General features: G+C 40.9%; 1 protein-coding gene across 8 annotated transcripts in view; it reads right to left on the reverse strand.

Annotated features, from left to right (window-relative positions):
* Positions 1 to 21,950, reverse strand: part of GNB1 (G protein subunit beta 1) — a 37,221-nt gene that overhangs the window by 11,543 nt on the left and 3,728 nt on the right. For 5 of the 8 annotated variants that reach the window (XM_038159512.1, XM_038159517.1, XM_038159510.1 and 2 more), the window contains exons 2-3: positions 6,138 to 6,189; positions 444 to 551 (exon numbers count right to left, since the gene is read on the reverse strand). In XM_038159512.1, coding sequence (XP_038015440.1) covers positions 444 to 500 — 57 coding nt within the window. In that variant the 5' untranslated portion in view covers positions 501 to 551; positions 6,138 to 6,189. Of the gene's footprint in view, positions 1 to 443; positions 552 to 3,797; positions 4,088 to 6,137; positions 6,190 to 7,519; positions 7,662 to 21,950 lie in introns of those variants that run through there. The other 3 variants (XM_038159513.1, XM_038159514.1, XM_038159515.1) reach the window with 3 other exon arrangements.

A 21,950-nucleotide genomic window follows, 5' to 3' on the forward strand; every position in this document is an offset into this window, starting at 1 on the left:
GCCAACACACACTGTGCATTTAACTTTGAAATTTCTTCTTCTTTTGCAAGAAAGGCAGCATGGCTTTCACCACAAAGACACTCAAGCAGTGGAACTGCTTGTTCAGAGAGGCTGTGCAGCCTCCAGCCTCAGAGGTTTTTAAGAACTTACTGGACAAAGCTCTGACAAACTGCATCACTGACCTTATTTTCAGCAGTTTTTTTAACTTCAGCTATTCTCTAGCTCAGACAAACTTCAGTAAACATTCATTTTCATCAGCAATTTTGTGCATCGCTTCTGTAACTATTATTTTCTAAGCAATATAAAAGACCAAAAAAGTAATTTTCGAAAGCAGCCATATGTGTTTGCCCTTTCTTCATTAACTCTGACATTGGGGAAACATTGAAGGCATCATTTCTGTCCTCCTCAGGACACGTTCATTTGTGCTGAGGCACAATACATACTCTGATTTGGTTTTTCAGCTGCTCGGCCTCCTGGCGTAACTGGTCAAGCTCGCTCATTTTCCTGTGCTAAAGGTGTGCTCCACTGCCACCTCTGAAACAACCAGAAATCTGAAAAACAGGTCACAAGCAGGACAATTAGGAGAAGGCAGAGTTTGAAATGACAAGTCTTTTCAACCACTTCAAACTTGAAAAAAATCAGCAGAGTGATTTACAGACACAGGAACACAGGGGGAAATGTGTGTCTGAAATCTCCTCAGCGTAAGGTGCTGTCACAAATGGATGTGCTTTGCTTCCAGCCACAGGAAATAAAACAGAATTTGGACTTATTTCTCTCCTCCAAGCCTCCTCCTTTTTTCCTTTCTTTCATTCCCTTTTTCACGTTCTGGTTCATTTTTGTATAAATTCAAGTTGTCCAAGGCTGAGTAAACAGGTAACAGCAATTTTAGACATGGAAGTCAGAACTTCCCTGCAGCTCTTCAGACCAGAGTAAGGAATCCTCCCAGAAAAGAAAAAGGATTTACACTGACACAAGCACCTGCAAAATGCTCTAAGAACTCTCTGCAACATCACAGTTATGAAAAATTCTGTTCTGCTATCTGGAGAAAAGGAGATCGCTCACAAATGTTCAGGGTGTTGTTTGGTAACTGCTAAAATGTCTGAGATCCCAGAGCAGACCGCAACATGAACGTGTTGTCAGAGTAAATCCAGGGATTTTTTGCTGGGTTGAGGGCAGGAGTTTGAGAAACCACATCCATCAGACACTTCTCCCCTCCCTCTAAGCCTGTTTTTCCAGTATCCATAGGCACCAAATTCCATATATTTTATAGAGCCAGCAAGACAGAGGCTCTGTGAAACATCACAACCACTGAAACCACCTCAGCTTCTGCCTTTGGAGTTGCTCAACTCTTGGGCTGTTCCCCAACATCACAATCATATGAATATTTCCTATTAAATGTACAACTCAACTTGCAAAGTCTCTGCTCCAGAAAGATACAGGTGGCATTTTTTTCAGCATTCCACATCTCCAACTCAGCTGCTCCTTGATTTCTGTTTTAAAATCTCTGCAGCTTGATAGCAATGGAAGATGCTGATGAATTTTATCTTTTCTTGCAGAACAAGATTCATTGGTTCCAATCTCAAATACTACACAGAACACCTGGAGTTTATAAATTGACACTGCTAATGTGTGATTCTAGAACATTTTATTAGCCACAATTGACCCTTTACCATTAAATGAAGGAAATGCTTTGCTAGCAGCTTTACATATTATTCTGTTCAGATTTAATCAGCTTATTTATCTTTGCAAGCATGTGGGGTTTGTTTTCCTCTTAAAGCCCTTCCCAAGGAGAAAGATGAGGATAACTTCCACATTTTTATGCAGTCACAATAACAGAGAACATACTGTCAAGGTAAATTAGAGTAGTAGAACAAACATCACTGTTAAAAGAAGCTTCAAAATAGTCTAGACTTCAATATTCCCTAAATATTTCTATCCCCCATAACCAGACTGAGGCTGCAGCTCTCTCCATAGTAGTCATTCCAAACTGAAAACCTCTAGGAACAGATGCCAGATCTTGTCACAGCATCATTTACCATTTTTTTCCTCTTTGAAACCCACAGTATCTTAGAAAAGGAATTTTAGTTGGCTCCTCTCCCAAAACCTCCACTCACACAACTTCAAGGCCCTTTCCCTTCATGGTGGAACTGGGTCTCTTCTCTCTCTCTTCTGCTCCAGGGTCATCTCTAAGCCCCTGTAAGATTGCTTGGTCAGCTCAGCCCAAAATCCAGCTAAGACAAAACCCATCCTGAGTGTTTCATTATCCTGCTTTCCTTTGGAATGCTCTTTTGTTTCTCAAGATGTTTTGCTCATTCTGCATCTCAGACAAACACTCTGGGCTGGATATCTGGTAGAATTGTGAGCACGTCTGCAGCTCCTGGGCAGTTCCCACACTAACGCACTGCTTTTGTCAGAAAGGAGTTCATTTAGGAATAAACTGTGATTCTTCAGATCTTTCAGCTTCTTCATTTCCACTTTTGCCATTCCCTGAGTTAATATATAAGACCATTTCCTACTAAGCAAACACTGACCACTCCAGACAAAGAATTCAGAGATGCTATCATTCCTACTTCAGAGCAAGAAATTCCAGAACTTTGGTGTCCTGCCCAAGGTCACAGCAACTCACTGATGAGACTGCAATAAAGACTCAGGACAGCGAGAATTCCAGCTGCAGGTACAAGGAACTACAGTGAAGATTTTACATGCAGCTTTATTTAAAAATACAATAGGAGGAATAATCTCACGTCAGTCAGAGCAGATATGCTCTCCCTAAAATAGCAGCCATTTATTCCTGCAGAATTTGTGCACTGGGAGAGAGAATTCTCTCGCATTTAAATGAAACAAAGCTTCTTTGCAGGGAGCAGGGAGAGGCCTAAGGAGATGAACCCTTATCCTAGGAAGAAAGTCACACTAAAAGTTCATTTTCCCATCTTGTATCCATCTAAATTCCCATCTTGAAGATAGATCCACTTTGGGAATTCCAACTTAGCCCCTATGCATTCCAAGCAACTCCAAACTCTGAGCTGCCTTTCTGCCAGCATCCATAGGAATTGTTTAAAGCACATTTCCACATTCTCTTTGTAGTCTTTGTTGTTTCAACATCAACAGGAAGTGCTAATTCCTGCCAACGGGACTGAACTCACTCAGGAAATGACAACCCTACAGCAGCCAAGGGCTTTAAAATATAGGAGTCCTCTGAAGCAAACTGTAAAATTTATGGGACAAACAGCAAACCTTGTGCTGTTCCACTATTTCTTTTATACTGAGTTTTAGACAAGTGAATTTATGGTAGAAATATGAGATCTGTGGGAGGAAAAAAGGGTTCCAGCCTCCCATGTCCTTTTTAGCTATACTGTAAATCAGAGCTTACTAGTATTGTATTTAAAAAAGTATCTTAAAAGGACATCAGGTAAGGTCAGAAGAATGTATGGAGAAAAAATGCTTTTATCCATTCTCACTCTTGATCCATGGGAAATTTTATACAGATTTATTTATGTTACAGACACGGGCCATATATTGAACAGTGCCTGCTCATCACAAACAAGCACAATTGAGTATCATCAAATAGATTTTTATTTCCTGGCATGTTCTAAAGGCATTTAACCCTGTTTTGCAAGAAGGTTTCTAGAAGAATCTGTAAGCTTGATGTGGATGATGATCCTATTTCTGGACTTTTCAAAGGCATTTCCAAATCAAAGCAAACCTCAAGAAAAAAAGTCACTCCGAGTTCCACACTCCCTTTCCCCACATTCCCCCTGAGCTGTGCAGAAATAGTTAGGAGCCAAACTCCTGCTTACCTCAGCTTCTCTGGACTATGGCAGTGTGTCCCTGCAGGCAGCTTCTCAGGAATAACATTCACTTTCTTCAACCCCCTCAAGACCTTTCCAGGGGCTGAAGTGCTTAAGTGTCTCTGGTCTAAGCTTATTTCCCCTAATCCTGTTGACCAGTCCACCTTGTGGGTAATTCTCCCCTTGCTGGATAAACCTGTGCACTTCAGGGCATTCCCTATTCCCCCTCCTCCAGATGACCCAAATCCCTCATTTCTGACAAGGTACCCCTGGAAGAGTCACTTTGCTCCTCTGTTTCCCACTTTGCCTGATTTGTAACTTTCCACACACAACAGAACTTCCCAATTCAGCTGTGTCAAAAGGATTGATCACACCATTTATGTCAAAAGAACAGCTTTTCAGGGTTTGCTCTGCTCTAACATGAGCTGTATTCCTGTGTAAGAGGAGAGTTCTGGAGGTCCAGGCAGATGTGTGTTCAACAGCTTTGCACTGAATTTTTCAACTGCAGGAAGCCTTACAGAACTTCCATGTGCTTCCTGCAAATGGAGATATACTCAGGATCCCAGCGGACTAATTCTTATTTAAAGAATAAGAATTATTCACTCACTGCTCAGAAAACAGTGACAGAAAAACTCAAAGGCTGAGGAGGAACTCAAACTCACTCATTTCATTGTAACAACTCCAGTGTCCTTTCCACAGCTCCAAGTCTTGATCCAATTAAATCCAGTTAATGAAACCACAGTATCATCAACACCCTCACATTTATTTGTAGCCTGATGCTTGAGAGCTGGATACAACTCATCCAAACATTTTTAAATATTATTCCTCTCTGAAATTCCTCTGCTGGTTACAGCAATGAAGCAATGCTTACTAAAATTTTCTTAATTTAATTTTCTTACACCATTCCTATTAAAAAAAAAAAAAGATGGAGTCTTCCACCCTCTCTCTGTCCTGAGAATAAGCTCTACAGATTAAAAGAAAAAACCCACATTTGAAATCACAGCTATAATTAAGTCAAATATTTTGAATTTCTATCCTTTGCTGGTCAAACTTTGCTTGCCACAAGGTATTTTTAGCAGACATTACTACTACCACAGCCTAACACAGTCCCACCAAGCCACTGTGGATGCAAAGTCTGGGAAAACAGAGGGTTTAAAGCTAAATTGTTCATATTTTACTCAAGCACAGTAACTTAAAGGAGGTTTAGCAAATCTACCATGAGCAGGCTGGCTGACATTTGTTCCCTCAACCTCTTTCCTGCCAATACCCATCACTCCAACGCGGATGAAAAGCAAAATATTTGCAAAACCAGAGCCCAAACTTTGCAGCCTTAACAAGGATCTCCCAGCACGGCCAGCAGACAGTCCCAGAGCAGGTCATCTGATTAAATGAAGCTGTGCTAATCTAGCAGATACCACAAATCCTATTAGCAACATGCACAGCAGCTTGGACATTTTCACAATGACAAAGGAATTATCCACAACTCACTGTTAGTTACAGTGAGCTGACGTCACACTGCCTTTGAAAAGCTGAGGGTTCTTTTTGTTTTCAGGAGCAGAGATGGATTCCTTGTTTCTCTTTTGTTCTGTGGGAAACGCAGCGAGATCAGAATTGCTTGTGGAACAAATTTGAGGTGTTCTCTCTCTCATTTACAGGAACTAAAATTGAAGATAAAATTCAGGGTCCCCTTAGATCCAGAGGGAGATATGGGCAGAGGAATAAAGCCTGCTGCCTGCTTTTGAAAACAGTAAATATCCAGTAATTGAAAATATCAGATTTAACTCAGCAAATACTTGGCCAATTAGCAATGTTCCTCACAGACATTAGAGCTGAAGTCTGGAAGGTAATGAAGATTTTACTGCTCCAAGAACAATAGTAATAATTACAATTACACAGAATATAAACTCTGAAACTGTTAGGTTCTGTTTAAATAACACTGACACATTGAGAAGAACATTCTGACAAGAGCCACTTTGCTCAAAAGAAATTTGGCCTTCTTTTGTCAAACATGGGGGAGAAGTAATTTTTCATTCATGAGAGAATGACTATTCTCATCATTTTATTTATTACAGTTCCCTGCCCCACTGAGATGAAACAGTCTCATCTGTGGTCTCCCTCTGCTTTGCCAGTTCCCTCTCTGACAGAAGGCAGGCACTAACATCTATTATTTAGCAGGTTTCCTGGCCATTTAAAAATCCTTCCTGTTGACACAAGAATACACATGCTAAAGGAGAAAACACATACTTTAGGCTTGCACAGATGAACAGCCAAAAATCTGAATGAACCACTTTTTAAAAATAGGATGTTTCTCAAGGACTGGGAAAAAAAAAATCTTTTTTCTCTACTTACATTTTCTCTCACTACAGTAGAAAGCCAACTTCTGCTGTCAAACATGTAAATTCTGGAAAAAAAAAAGACACCAAAACCACAATTAATGTAATTACCATAAAAGAGCACCGATTTCTCAACAAATGTAACAGAAATTAAACTACTATCAAAGTGCAGCCTATTTCTGTTAGCTAACTTGAGCAGCTGGCCTGCCTTCATGAAGGAAACAGGCACAGTTTTATTTACTGTAACACAACCAAAGGGTGAGTTTGTGTCAAGAAGCTCATTTTGACCTTCTTTTCCCAAAAAACTCCTGCAATCCTGAGATCATTCTCCTGCCCTGGTGACAGAGAAGTCCATGCTATTAGAGAATTTAGGATTAGAAGGAAACACAGTCTCACTCATACAGTTTTTACTGTACTACAAAGTGCCCCCTCCCCAAATCAGCACACTGGAATGATTTCTGCTCAATCCTGTCCCTGAGCTCCATTTGCCTCCTAAGCACAGTTAAATATCACGATATCTATTTTATCAGAAGAAGTTACATAAACCTCCTACTAACGAGCTCAAGTGAGAGCACACCGCTCTTCTGGAAGAGTTACAACTTTAAATCACTAATGGTATCAGAAAGTACAAAAAGAATGGACACATTCAGGAACTCACACACTCAGCCTGACTGCACCGGTTTAACAACCTGGCTTTGCAGCAAGGGGGAAAATGTAAGAAGTTTTGGAACAGTTTTTTTTTCCCCCAGGCAGCACAAAGCAATATTTCAGTTCACCCCAAGATGTGAAACACTGACAACCACTTCCACATCCCAAACACCTGGATCTGGCTCTGTCATCCACCAAGACAAGGGCTGGGGGTGATACCAGGGCACCCCTCAGCGTTCAAAGCTGCTGCATCAGGACAGGTGAGATTATTCTGAGCACAAAGCAAGAAGGTACTGAAGCAAAATGACCTTAAATCAGAAAGCCAGCCTAAAATTCCACACACTCCCAAGTGAAATCTCACATAAAATGCATGTTTCTGATTTTACAGTTCACTACCAGCTGGAGAATTTACAAACCACTTCAGCGTCTGGTATGGAGGTTAAGCTACTTAGGATATGGATCATCCTCACCCAAGCTCATTTATAGATAAACATTTTAATACTGTGATTATGAAACCATCACAGAGTAAGCAGTTTTGTTTGTTACTGCCAGAACAACACACTTTGGGACATAAACAGTAACTCACACTTAGAGGCCAAACTCCACTCCCCAGACACAAGAACACGACATGACTGTTTTAAATTCTGAAAACAGAGCAACTCCAGTCAGCTTTCAGAAGTCTTGACAGGAAAAAAAAAATTGCCCCCACTACAGAGATAATGAAATCTAATGAAATTCTGAAAGAATTACCTGAAATGTAAACAAGTAAATTTATGCTGGCGCACTAAGAGCACACAGAATACACAACAGCAAAGGCCAAAACACACACCATTATTGTCCTGTGCTGCACCCTCATTAATGCAGGAGAGGTGTTGCAGATTTCATATGCCTTCTGCAAAAAAGAAAAACAAAAACAAAACAAAAAGAAGCCACTTTAACCAGCCTGAAAGAAGAGGAAGGAAGCATAACAGCAAACTTTTCCACAAAAGTTGAGTTTCTTTTTCAAAGGGTTAAGTTTCTACTTGAGGATGCTGAAAGCACCCTGCGATGCTCGCAGAACGCAGTCCTGGCAACGGAGATATTTTCAATTCCACCTTAAAGATGGAGCTCATTTAAGGACAAAAGCAGACAAGCTACTCATGAAAAAAAGATCCGCATTGCCACAAGCTTCCATTTTTAGCTAAAATGTAGCCTGGTAAAAGCAACATGAAAATTAGAGGCCAGTTCATTCCCTGCACCGCAGCAGCGGCTCAGTAAAGAGTTCTTGTGAGGAGCTCCACACGCTGCCTGACAGCCCTGCTGAGCCCGGAGCTGCAGGTCCTTGACACCAAAAACTGGAGTTTCAAAAACACCAGAGAACAAAAAGTTCCACAGAACACTCAGAGCATGGTTCAAGTGGTTAAACCATCACACCAAAGCACCTGGAGGAGAGCCAGCCCCACACAGGGCTGGTGTTCCCAGTGTCCCCACATGGCCACAGCCTCCTGCTCCAAGTGAACAACCAGCACAGCCATCTGGGCAACAAAAGAGTAAAGCAACTCCACAAACCAAAAGCTTCATCATTTCTGGGTAAAGCTTCCCTCACAAACAGCTGCTAGCCCAGTATCCTTTTTTCTTTACAGACACTGAAGCAGTCACTCTGAGCTGACAACCCAGCCTAAAATTTCAGAGAATTCACAGAACTCCCAGGGTGGAAGAGACCTTCAAGACCATGGAGTCCAACCCAGCCCCAACCCCTCAACTGAACCCTGGCACCCAGTGCCACATCCAGGCTTTGTTAAACACACCCAGGGATGGTGACTCCACTCCCATTCCAGAACTTTATTACCTTTCTGTGGAAAACTTCTTCCCAATATCCAACCTGTGTTTCCCTCGGTGCAGCTCGAGGCTGTGTGCTCTGGTTCTGTCAGCTCCTGGAGACAGAGCCCAGCCCCAGCTGAGCACAGGCACCTTTCAGGAGCTGTGAGAGTGATGAGGGCACCCCTGAGTCTCCTTTTCTCCGGGATAAACACCCCCAGCTGCCTCAGTCCTTCCTCACAGGACTTGTGCTCCCAGCCCCTCACCAGCCTAGTTTATCTCAACTCCAGCACAGTCCAGGTACAAGCCTACATATGAAGATTTCTACAGAAGACACCAACTTTTTTCATGAGGCTGGGGAAAGCAGGGAAGAAACAGGACTTGGAAGAGTATGAAAAGCATTTTGAAGTATTTTAACATCACAGGAAATCTGAATAACCCTCTGAAATGAGGCAACTTCCTAAGCAGATTAAACACACTCACTGTAGCCTCTCCGAAGCCATCAACCAGACAGACACCTTTTTCTCTTGACCTATGGATTCAATGAGAGGCTTAAAACCCAAATATTCTGGATGTCATTCCAACCTTCTCAAGACTGCTTTACACACACGTTGACTAGATGCCAAGGGTAAATATCTGACATACTGCAAAGGCATTCTGGGGTTTAAAACACACCAGCAATTCATGCACAATGATGTGGGGCCAGGCATTAGAGAAGATACTGAGGATCTGGCTCAAACCCTGGGGTGAGGTTTGCTCAGGACTCCCAGCAGCTGCCCCTGCTGTAAGAACATGGGGAAGCTGGGAGATGTGTTCAGTGGGGGATGCAATCAATGTACACGTTGGTATTTGAGGCTTTATCGACGCAGCTTAACGTGGATCTCAACCAACACTAGTAAAAACTGATTTTCATGACCATTACACCACGTGAATTCTAGCAGAACACATCCCCCTGCAAGGGTGGCACATAGGGTTGTTTTAGTCAAGGCACTCAAACAAAAATAACTGCAGTGGAGGGGAAGAAAAAACAAAAAAATCCCCTCAAACTATCCAAAAACCTACTAGCAAACCTCAGTATCACTATTAAGATAAAGCAGCAATTTCAAGTGAAGTTGCTGTGCTGCTCTGCACCCCTGAGCAGCAGGGATGGCTGGATGGAGGCAGGCAGTTCCTAATTTAGCCTGCTCTTGCACAGGTACCCAACATCATCCCCACTGTAATATATCACCTACCAGGCAGAGATAATGGCTGTGAAACAGCAACTGCAAGTCAGTTTATTAAAATCATTTCTTACAGTCTACAGAGCTGATTATTATCACAGAACAGCAGCTAGATGCCCAAGAGATTACAGCACCTTGCCAAAGCACTGAAATTCCAATGTGCCACCAGGCAACAGTAATTAAATCTCAAATTTAAACTTTCAAGCTTGTTCTGGGTACAAAAAACTCCCCAAAAATTCCCATCTTCAGTTTAATGACTGACTAAAACCATTAAATGCTCTAGCAGACAGCTGGAAGCCCAAAGGATGTTTCAGGATCTGCATGTGCCCCTCCAAGAGTTAGTTAATTCCAGCTCAGAATTTCCTTGGGGAGTGCAGAGCTGGAGTCCAGAAATCCAAGTCTTTGCCGTCCCCTCCTCCAAGGGCAGCTTTGAAGTCCAACCTAGAGAAGTATAAAATAATAATTCCAAATTCATAAATCTAAATATGCTGGAGCAAAAGGATACAACTCCTCCTTTATTTGAAGTCTCCTTTCTGGGAACCATCTGGCACGTCTGTAATTTCCCAGCACACAAACTTTGAAAAGCAAGCAGTACCTTCCTAACAGGTTTGCCAAAGAGCTCACCCTGCTAGGGACAACAGGAGATTGTACAACTCCTTCGAAAACTTCCTGAAAGCACTTGTGTCGTGCAAGGCCAGCACAGCTGAATGTTTCTGTGGGAGGTATTGGCTGCTTCTTGTGCTGAAGAATTGCCAAGTTCCCAGCTGAAGCAGTTGCTGTGCTCAGTAGACATTTTTCCATATATTAGTGGGAAGTACACACAAAACAAGCATCAGGTCGATCAGCGTTAATGCTCATCTTGCAGCAGCCACGTTGGCTGGCTGGAGTGCTCACAAATTTCCATTTTCAATGTAGTGTGTGACTAAAATGATAATTACACAAGCTAAAAATAGCTGCAACTCAACAACCTGATTTCATCGGTGCTTCACCATTACCTATAGCTCAATATGGAATGACAGGTTCCATTTCACTGATGCTGAGAGTTTCAGAGCTTTTGTGTGTTTTGTTTCAAGTAGAAGAACTCCAGAAATGCTCTCCCCTCCTGAAGAAATTTTTCTGCTCAACTCAATGGATCTAAAATCACGCTAGGAATAAAAAATTCTCCTTGCTGCAGAGAACACAGGAAAATTGTTGGCTAAAGAATAAAGGTCAGTTCTAGGGTCCTGGCAAAGTTCTGGCCACGTTCCTTCATCCTGTAACCTCACTCACACAGAACAGCACATACAACAGGAAAAACCAGGCAGTACAGACCCACGTGGAGCAGCCTCCAATCCACCAAACTGCCTTCAGTGAGGCACTGAGGCAATTCACAAGTGCCTCACTGCCTCAGTTTGGCACTTCAGAATCCAAACCCCCACAAAAATAACAAAAAACCCACAACAAACCCATCTACCATAAACAGCTGCTACTATTAAGAAAAAAAATTAAAAAAATAAAAGGAAATATAAAATTAAGCTTTTTATTTAAAAAAATTAAGGGAAGAAACAAAATATTTAACAAATCTGGAAACCTTGGAAGACCTTGCAAAACCCAAATTCAGCAAGGCACTTTCACATCCAAAGTCCCAAATTGGAACCACTGTCTCAGAGGAACAGAGCATTTCTGTCTCCTCCAAAACTGCTACAGAATATGAATAATTCACCATAAAAGTTAAACTTCAGTGCTCAAATTGCCCAATATGCCAGAGGTTGTTACCACACAGTAACACAACACAACCAAAATGCTCATCATGCATAATCCATCAGCTCCTGCTTGCATGCCTCCATTTTCCAAGGAGTCATCCCTCGCTCTGTTTAACAAGTACTTGAAAATCAACCTTTTGGATAGTTTAGCACTTTCTCAAAATAGCAGCCTACCAAGCAGACAACAATGCTAAGATCAGGGCAGGACACATGACTGCAATAAACAGCTCTGATGTGAAGTGCTCCGTGTCTCCTCCTGCCACCACCACTGCACAAACTCCAGCTGTCTTCATGGCAGACACAACCTCCCAATTCCTGATGCTAATCCCATGACCTACATTTTAAAAAAGAATCATACTGATGTAATATTTAAGCATAAAAAATCTGGACTCTAACAGGTCACTTCATTAATCCTTTCTAAATGCATCTGGAAGCCATGTGCATTATTAAAAAAAATCATTTTAATATTCTAGGTACAGCAGAGAATTTCTGTAAAAAACTAAAAGAACTGATATTACAAGTTTAACAGATGCCTAAAGGCAAATGCTTAAAATAACACTTTTTAAAAAGAAGGGTCTTAAGAGATCTTTGAAGTAGTTCACAACTATTAATAACTCTTGGTACTTTAGTGACCCAAGCCCAAACATTTCCTAACTACATCTTTTCTGTCTTTCTCTCAAAGAAATTCCCATTTAAGAGCATTTTTACACTTCCTGGTAAGAAACAGGCACTGAAAGTTAACTTATTTTAAGAACAAATATTACTGGTATTTAGTGTAAGTTTTATACAAAGTTGTATTTAATAAATCACAATAAGCCAATATTCTAGATTTTATTCCAATTTATCTCTAAGCAGTTAGTCCTTTTGAAGAGCAGCACATTCACAGATAACCTCACCAATTTCATCCAGTTAGTCAGTGATGTTTTTACTGTTTCTTTCCTGATCTTACCATTTAAAAAGAATGTAAAAACCCCAAAACCAGAGTAAAAACTCCGAATCTGCTTATGCATCAATTTCCAGCTACATTTATCAAAAACATGTCACTGAAAATTGTCACTTCTCAAAGTATCCCCTGATCCAAACCCAAGCAATTTTGCTGTCACACACTGCCAGACATCTCCCTTCAGACTGACAAACACAACACACGCAGCACTGAAGGAGAATATATTACTATTAATTAACCAACAGAGAAATGACTAAGCATTTATTACTAGATGCTTCTATCTGCAGAGCCTTACAGTAACTGAACACTTGTTTCTTACTTCAACTGTCATTTTTCAGTGCTTCCTTCAACTCTTTCATCGTGAACCTCCACTTTTTACTGCTATTTTCACTTCATTTGCAAAGCCACCAGAATCTGTGTTTACCTAAGCAGGGCAGAGCACATGCACCACAGGAACATTGCAGTCCTGCTTTAATAATTCATTACTAAAGGCTGCAATATTCCTGTGATATTCCCAAGGAATGCCACGGTATCGGGATATTATCTTTTGATAGAATGCGTGATCTCTCCTGTCTATCAGCTGAATCTATAGGTTTGGGGTAGGTCACAAGCCAAGCTATACAGTACCAGGATATTATCTTTTGATAGACATGAGAGATCACACATTCTATCAGCTGAATCTATAGGTTTGGGGTAGGTCACTAGCCAAGCTATACAGTATCAGGATATTATCTTTTGATAGAATGTGTGATCTCTCATGTATCAGCTGAATCTATAGGTTTGGGGTAGGTCACAAGCCAGGCTATACAGTATCAGGATATTATCTTTTGATAGAATGTGTGATCTCTCATGTATCAGCTGAATCTATAGGTTTGGGGTAGGTCACTAGCCAAGCTATACAGTATCAGGATATTATCTTTTGATAGAATGTGTGATCTCTCATGTATCAGCTGAATCTATAGGTTTGGGGTAGGTCACTAGCCAAGCTATACAGTATCAGGATATTATCTTTTGATAGAATGAGTGATCTCTCATGTCTATCAGCTGAATCTATAGGTTTGGGGTAGGTCACAAGCCAAGCTATACAGTATCAGGACATTATCTTTTGATAGAATGAGTGATCTCTCCTGTCTATCAGCTGAATCTATAGGTTTGGGGTAGGTCACAAGCCAGGCTATACAGTATCAGGATATTATCTTTTGATAGAATGTGTGATCTCTCCTGTCTATCAGCTGAATCTATAGGTTTGGGGTAGGTCACAAGCCAAGCTATACAGAGAACATTTTCTCCCAGAAGCCAGAAATGGAAGCACACAGCTGGAGGAGAAGTTCACAGCGTCCCAGGGTGACAGAGTCATTACACAGCAAATGAAAACACTTTACATGCCTAAATTCATATAGTTGTTTCTTTTTAATGGAAGTCAACATTAAAACCATGTTTATTCAGGTATCAAACCAAGTTTTTAATCCACACTTTAAGAACATGCTTCTAGTAAATTGCAATCCTATTAAGAAATGTAATTCTTGAGAATTCCCATTAAGTATCCAAATATTGTCTTTAAAAAGTCACTTCTGGGTAAGCCAATTTTCAAGTAGTCTTCAGTTCATTCTCTGTGATTTAAAAATGCTCACAAGTCCTCACAAAGACTGATGGATTTCTCTAGCAGGATGATGTTCTGCTCAAGCTCTCCCCAAATATTTCCCAGGGGGTGCTGAGGAGAGCCCAGCGTGTGTCTGGATCACACTGCACTGAATTCCCAGGCAAATAAATGAATGGGGAGATGCAAAACTTGGCAGAGGCACCTCCTGTTACCAAAATCCTGAAGATTACAATGAAATCCATCAAGTGGATCAGCTGCCCCGTCAGGGATTAAAGTGTAAGAGAACAAGTGGGTTCCAAAAGCCTGGATGGGATTTCTCTCAGCTGTGCTTGCCAACACATCTGTCTTGGAATGATCTTCACCTTGTTAAGAACCATGTGCTGGTTCAGATATTACCATCACAGTGACATCAGCAGGTACATTAAGATCTTCACTACAATATTTATTACATTAGAGGAGGAAATGGGTTATGTGATCGCTTATTTACAACACCAAAAAAATCCCAGAAATAAATATTGCGGAATAGACATGAAAAATACTAACACAAAAAATAAATCAGTAAGACTCTATGCCTGCATGAGCACAGAAAATCAGCAGAAATCCCCATCGCTGTATTTTGTATTTCCATACATTTTAGTTCTGCTATTTTATCAACAGGAGCTGAATCATCCATTTTGTTCTACATATGCCAGCTAATAAAGAGTCAACTGAGTCAAAGGAGAATCAACTGCTTCCTGTCTACACCCTTTTAAAAAATACAACCAACTTCCAGAAAGCTACACTTAGCTGCCCTGCTTTTTACACCCTTACAAGTAAATCCATTTAAAAGCAAGGATGAATAGCCAATCAAATTGACATATCTCTGCTCTTGATCCAAGGGAGACATTTACAGATCTACAGTGATCTTCTATGGCCAACTTTGCTTCTGAAAAGCATCTCCCTGATCTGAGCAGCAGGCAGGGCTGAGCAGCTCACACGCTGCCATGTCTCACTGCACCAAGGCCCTCAGAACGCTAATGAGAAACGCTAATGAGAAACACGTCGTGTTTCCAGGGGCAGCAAGACAGCCCATGTTCTACCCAACCTCAACTGTGCTTCTCCAGACGGATCAAGAGCTGCACCCAAAATGCCTTTTGCTGTCAGCATCAAATCCTGAGAGAGCACTTCAGAAACCAGGGCTGCTTCTTCCTGCTCTGCCTTGGAACCACTCAGAGAAAGCAAGCAAGCTTTCACTGCACTAAGCTTTTATGAAGTAAAAATAATAAGAAAAATTCAACAGAAGCAACAAAAGTAAGCCCATCTTGGAGGCAGGCTGGACGTGAGTTGATAACTACCTTCTCACCACAGCTGCTGTCACATCTGCCCCAACAAAAATAGGGGAGTTAAGACATTGGAACAAACCATCTGCTCCTTTGTGCCTCTGCTACACAGACTGTACAAAGCCTCAGAGATCAGCTAAAAGCAAAATATTCATTCTTTACAACCATGTAAAAGATCTTTATCCAAGCCCCAGCTAAAAACCAGAATACATGCAATTCACTGAAATAAGAATTTAGTGTTCAAGCAGCACAGTGATCTTCAGTAAGAGATTAACAGAGCACTGTTAGAACAGGTTTAGCTATACCATGAAAAACAGCTGCTTTCCAGCACCAGCCTGAAGATCAGAAGCATTTCAGTGGACCTTAAAATCAACAAAATATATTATATGCATATAGCAGATAAAATATATTCAGCAGAGATTAAAATATGGCATTTCTCAAATCTTTTCCCCCAAACCAGACCGAGCAATACTTGGTTCTCTAGCCCCAAAATCACCATGCCCCATCTTTACTCAATGTGCAAGCAGCTCCATTCGTTCTGAGAGCAATGATTTATGCCCTGATAGCTCATTGATTTCTCCCAATTGCTGTATTCTGATACGTACTGTTTGTACAAAGTAAGGTACAGGAGAACAAGAAAAGCAAGGCTGAGCCTGAAAAGTCGAGTAACACCAGAGACCTTGAGTCCCTCAGACTGAGAAGTGGTGTTTGGGAACACACAAGGCAGCAATGCTCAGGGCTGATAGGAGAGCACAGCCCAGGGCCAGGATCACAGCAGAAAGCACAAAGGTACAGCAGGAAATACTGGCTTTCACCCTTGGACATGCCTCTTCCCAAGGGATCTGCATTAACTCTCTGAAAACTTCTGGTGTTAATCTTGAAGTATCAATTGCATTCCTGGAGATGGTATCTATCTTGTTAGGTGATCAAAATATAGAGGAAAACATGATAAATAGGGAAAAAAAATTAAATAACACCAGGGAATTAACTGAGAAAAACAAAACTGAAAACATCAGAAGACAATCCCACCTATTTAATGGGGAAAAAAATACCTTCAAAGTGGTGCCAAAGCAGCAGCCAGGTAGGCTGGTTGAGCCCTGGAGCTGCTGAGGCTCTGCCTGAGCCTGGAGCCTCTGGATGAGCAGTGGGTGCTGCTCTGGAGCTGCTGAGTGCTCCCACCCAGAACTGCTGGGCCCCGAGCAAGCTCTGCACAAGCTCCCCCACCCTAGAGCAGCAGAGAGACCCAGCAGGAAAAACCACAGCACTTCCTGAAACGCTGAACTTCAGTACTTCCTGAAACTTCATCTGCTGCCCATGGCTAGAAGAGGAAAGGAAGAATTTAATCAAACCTATTTGACCTCACTGTCCAAAGTGTCTGTATTTGAGTTTCCACATACAGAAACCCACTTCCCCAACGCCTCAGGCACCTTCTGAAGACCCCACTACTTTGCCAAGATTTAAATTCATTAATAAATGGTTCCTGTTCAGTCCTATTTTCTGTGAGTACTACACATCATTTTCAGCATGAACTTGCACAGTGAGTCTCCAGGCAGTGGCCAGATAATATCTGACAGCTGCAGTGAAATGCAGGACTTGGTAACCTGCAGCACAATTAAACTGCCACGAGCATCAAGCAGCCTGCTCCTGATCTTTGTACAGCCACCACCTTTGTTACACAGCCAGCAGCCTATCTGCAGAGTCCTGCCACTTCCCAGAGAACCTGCACCACGAATATCAAACATATGTTCCAGCAAAGACAGCTCCTCGATTAGAACAGGATCAGCTTCTTTCAAGCACCAAAGATTTCAGCAGACTATCACATCTTTGTTTTTCTAGACAAACAGAGAAAATTACCACACCGACCTCCCAACACGTTTGTTAGGCTATGTGAAAAACAACAAAACCCCCCAGAGTTTTGGGAAGCAAAATAATAAAATGCAAGAGGACCATGAACAGATTTCTTCTCAGATCCTGAGGCAGGTGTAGGCCTGCTCTGTTCAGCTCTGTCGTGTCATTTACTGGAAACAAAACATAGTAAATTTTGGATTATGCAGTTATAACTATTTTTTTAGATTTTAGATTTTGAAACCTAAGTTTACTTTTTTGAGATTCAAGCATTGCTACGTTCAACACATACCTTGAACCTCTTGGTGTTAACCAACATGTATCAGCTCAAATGTAATTTAAATAAAGTTAAACACGACAGAACTTCACACGTATGACTAAAGCAGACTTTCTGCACTGGGTTTCACCACCAAGATCTTACTAGAAAATATCAGTATTGCACATATTTCAAACTAAGAAGTAAGTTCAAGGACTTGTGATCAGTGCTGTCAAAAGAGTGAATATTTCTGCCTGGCCTAACAAATTTTATTACTGAAGATAACCAAGCACTGATTTTTAAGATCTCTGCATCAACAAAAAAGGCACATCTCTCCCATCTTCTGTATGGTTTTAACCTCGGAGCTTTGACCCACCTCCTATCCCTCATTTGTTTTGGTAAATCTCTCAAATACCCACAAAACTCCAGACAGTTGGACTGAATACCAAGTGTTTTGTGTGATTTAAGAGATTTCATTTCTCCAGTTCCAGAAGAAAGCCACGTTCCCCACAGATTACAGAAGGGCAGCAACACCCCAAGCTTGCAAGGCACATCTGGACAGGACATGTGAGCTCCAACAACATCTGTAAGCTCCACATCCTGCCCAGCCACCCTCAGGAAAAGAAATCTGGGAAAATATCCCACGTCAGCACAGATGTGCCAGTGAGAAAGTCCTTACAGTGAAGAACACCCCACTAATACTGGGCACGTGTATTTCTGTATCCATGCAAGTGAAACTCCAATTCTGAGGCTCACAATTAAAGATTCTTCTGTCACATCAGTGTTGAAAATTTCAATGTTTCACAAAAAGAACACAAAACCCACTCAGCTTGTCAAATAACTTCATGGTTTTGCAAGTAATTTTAGATAACCTCTATTTATTGACAGATTTTAGTAAATCCTGAAATGGCAGGATAAACACAAAGCACATGTGCCTGAGAAGACTTTTAAGATGGTTCCCTACACCTAACCCAAGCCAGGCAAAAAAAGCCAGAAATGCAGTGAGAAAATCGAGGTGCACAGAAGGAACAGCTCACCTGTAACAGCTCAGCAGAAACTCTTTTTCTTTAAGAAAGAAAATAACTGGCATCAGCTGCTGGAATGAAGGTTACTGTAACAGAAGACAAGGCATCCCTTCCTGTCAGCGGAGGCCAACACCCACAGCTGCCTGTCTCAAAGTCATACAGAAAGCCTTGAAATTTCTCCTCTATTCCCTCATCCCCAAAGCAGTTTGATTTGTCATGAGGATGAGCCAAATCAGCACTGATATCTGAACTGATAAAATATTCCCTAAACCTACTTTCATCCACAGCATGCGGGAGTTTGGATGGAACTCTGAGTTTCCAGAGAGAAGTATTTTGGTTTTACTTTTTTTTTTTCCTCCCCTTTGCTGGGGGAAAAAAAAGAACAAGCTTAAAATAGTGACAAAAATCTATACATAGCTTTGAATATAGGACCACGTTACATAAAGCTACAAAAAATTATCTAATCTATCTAATTACAGATAATTAATATTTTCTTTTTTTGGGGAGTGCTGGCAGGCATTACTGCAGTTTTCAAGAAGACATCAAAAATATTCTCATCTGAAAAAAACATGATAAACATAACTGGCATGAAATTGTAGGCAAACCTTCTTCAGATCAAGGTAAGAACACAGAGAAAAAAATATTTAACTATACACAATTCAATTAATCCTTATAACATCTAGAATGTATTTCTCATCTAAACAGAGGACCTTTAGAAATTGCAGTGATTCGACAAGCTGATATTCCACCTCCTCAAATTAATATACTTATTTTTAATGAAGCAGTTTCAGGCAAACTACTTACAGAAATGAATTACATTTCCCATTAAAATGGCAACTAGGTTTTTAATCAGCCTCTTTGCCTTCACTGTATTATATGCTACTAATTTTTCCCTCATCAAGTTCTAAATACGATCTGTGAAAATAATTTCAAGATTCAGCCTGTCTTTACCACCTTCAATGACAGAGCTACCTTCCAGCCTGTCTCCTTTAAGCTCCCTCAGCTCACCTTCCTCAGGTCTTCAGCCTCATTTCCACTCATCCATTATTAGGATTCCAGAACAGCCAGCACAGGAAGATCAAATTTTAACCCTTCAGTCCCATCAAATGCAGAAATAACTGTAGGTCTTCCCTTCACGACAAAAATACCTTGTTTTCAACAATTCTTCATTACTATGGAATATCTGACCAAGGGAACATATTCATAAATTCAGGTCTTCAAAATGTCTGCAACACCTTCCAAAGGATTCCAATTTTAAACCTGCTGGAGTTACTTCACTGGATTTTAACAAGACTTCAATCCAGCAGTATCTTATTGCTGTGTCCACCCCCAAACACCAACAACCAGGTCAATGTAGAACACTGGATGTATCCCTATTTTCTTCCACTTCACACCAGCACCAAAAACCCTGCAGAGAATTTACAAGTTATTATTTCCACGGCTCCTTACAAATTACACTTCCATAACGTCCCCCAAAAAAAGTTTTGGGTTTTTTTTGGCTAACACATAAAAAAATTCCCCATGTAGGCATCTAATTCCAGCACCCCCACTAAAACTGAGAGTAAGATATACATAGCAAGAGACACCACATCTTGGCTGCTTCCAGATGGCACCCATGAATATTGTCAGTACTCCCTAGCTGGGTTCAAGACAGAAAATTCCTGCATTTCTAAGAATATACTGGGCAAGGGAAACATCACCCCCCGAAACCAGTACACTCAAACCCTCCAGACAGCCAGAAATATTCCATTGTATTTCCAGAGACCAACAAATCACAACATATTGTACATCTCTCCAATAAATGCAGTGGATAAGTATTGATACATTCATACATGAATTAATTTGTAGTTAATAGAAATGAATACTCTTCCAAGCTATTAATTTCAAAGAACTCATTTTAGAGGGTCAGCTGTTAAGAGGCCAAGATCTGATTTTCATGTTCACAAAATTATTTTGAAGAGTGTATTTCTACTCCAAAGCTAACCATCTTCTTTCTCTCGACTCAGAAATCCTCTACTGTTTTAATAAAAATGCAGTATTCTGCCTAAAAACCTATCTTGGAGCTCCCATATTTTGGTACTAGGAAGCCTTCCACAGTAATTTATGTCGATTATTTTGGCATCTCAAGTAAAGGTACTGCTCATAGCCAGCTCAAAGCTTTTAAAAACCTCTTAATGCTCTGCTCAACTACCAGTTGGCTCAAGTATCTATGGATTCTGCATATATTTCTGTTTGGTGAAAAACAAATCCACACTCACAAAATCCCCAGCACACTGGACACCCTGGGAAGAAATAATAAATGGAGACACTATGTTAAATAGAAACATAGGGGCTCGGGGGTATTTTTGTTTTTTATCATGACCTTGGCTAATGCTAGTTCCAACTTTATCAGTGGGGAGAAAAAAAACATTTTGAATGGAATATGTATTCTTTTCATTTTCAGTCTGCACTTGAAGCAACCAAGAGACTCCCTTCAAAAAATGTCCACTTTATCTTCAGTCACATGCTTAAGAAACATTTCATTAATGCAAGCAAGCTGCTTTCAAGGTTATCTTTTTTTTTTGCCACAAAACCAGTAAAATTCTGTATAAAAAAAGACCCCATCTAAAATTCTGCCACGACCACAGGCATTAGAGACTCCAAGAACAACTCACCTAAGGGTAATTCAACAACTGGAATGGCCAATTTCCCATTTCGAGTTGCTGGTAAGAAAGCAGCGCTAAATGCAATCGCGGAGACAATACGGTGTGCCATATGGCTCAAAGTGGATATTAAAATTGAGAATATCAATTACCAATCCACTGGCGCTGAGAGCCAAAATCCACGGACAGTAAGAATTTAATCCAATTCAGTGCCTAGAACATGAGCTGAGCGCGGCGTGGAGGAGACAGATCTACTGCTGGTTTCCCAGAGCGCTAACAACTCCCGTCCTTTATTGCAGCAACTATAAAACCAGCTGAACCCAACACTTGCCTAACATCCCCAACCACAGCTCCAGGCCTGGTAGGAATCTACAAAAACAACAAAAGTTTCAGATGAATTGGCATCTGGTTTCGCAGGGATTGAGAAATCATAACTAAGTTACTATTTAAGAAGAAGCAGTTCAGTTGTTTTCCACATGACCAAATGGAAGGCTCCAAAGCACCAGGAAGTTACACAGTGCAGCCAACATCTCGCTTCATTCCAGGAAAAGGCATCCTACCAACACAATCTATATTCCTACTACAATTAAAGGCCTTGGAGTTGCATTAGTTGAAGGGTTTTCTCATTCTAAGTCAACTAGTTTAATGGTTCAAGTTTGAAAATTTTTAATAGCTGTGGAGGGTTTCTTCTGGGATGATATTAAGAATAAAGCTACACAAAATTCCATCCATTCCCTGATTCTACAGAACTTCATTGACTACTTACACGAGAATTCTCATTAAGTCCAAATA

This window comes from Motacilla alba, chromosome 21 (genome assembly GCF_015832195.1).
Source record: "Motacilla alba alba isolate MOTALB_02 chromosome 21, Motacilla_alba_V1.0_pri, whole genome shotgun sequence".
NCBI classification, from domain to species: domain Eukaryota; kingdom Metazoa; phylum Chordata; class Aves; order Passeriformes; family Motacillidae; genus Motacilla; species Motacilla alba.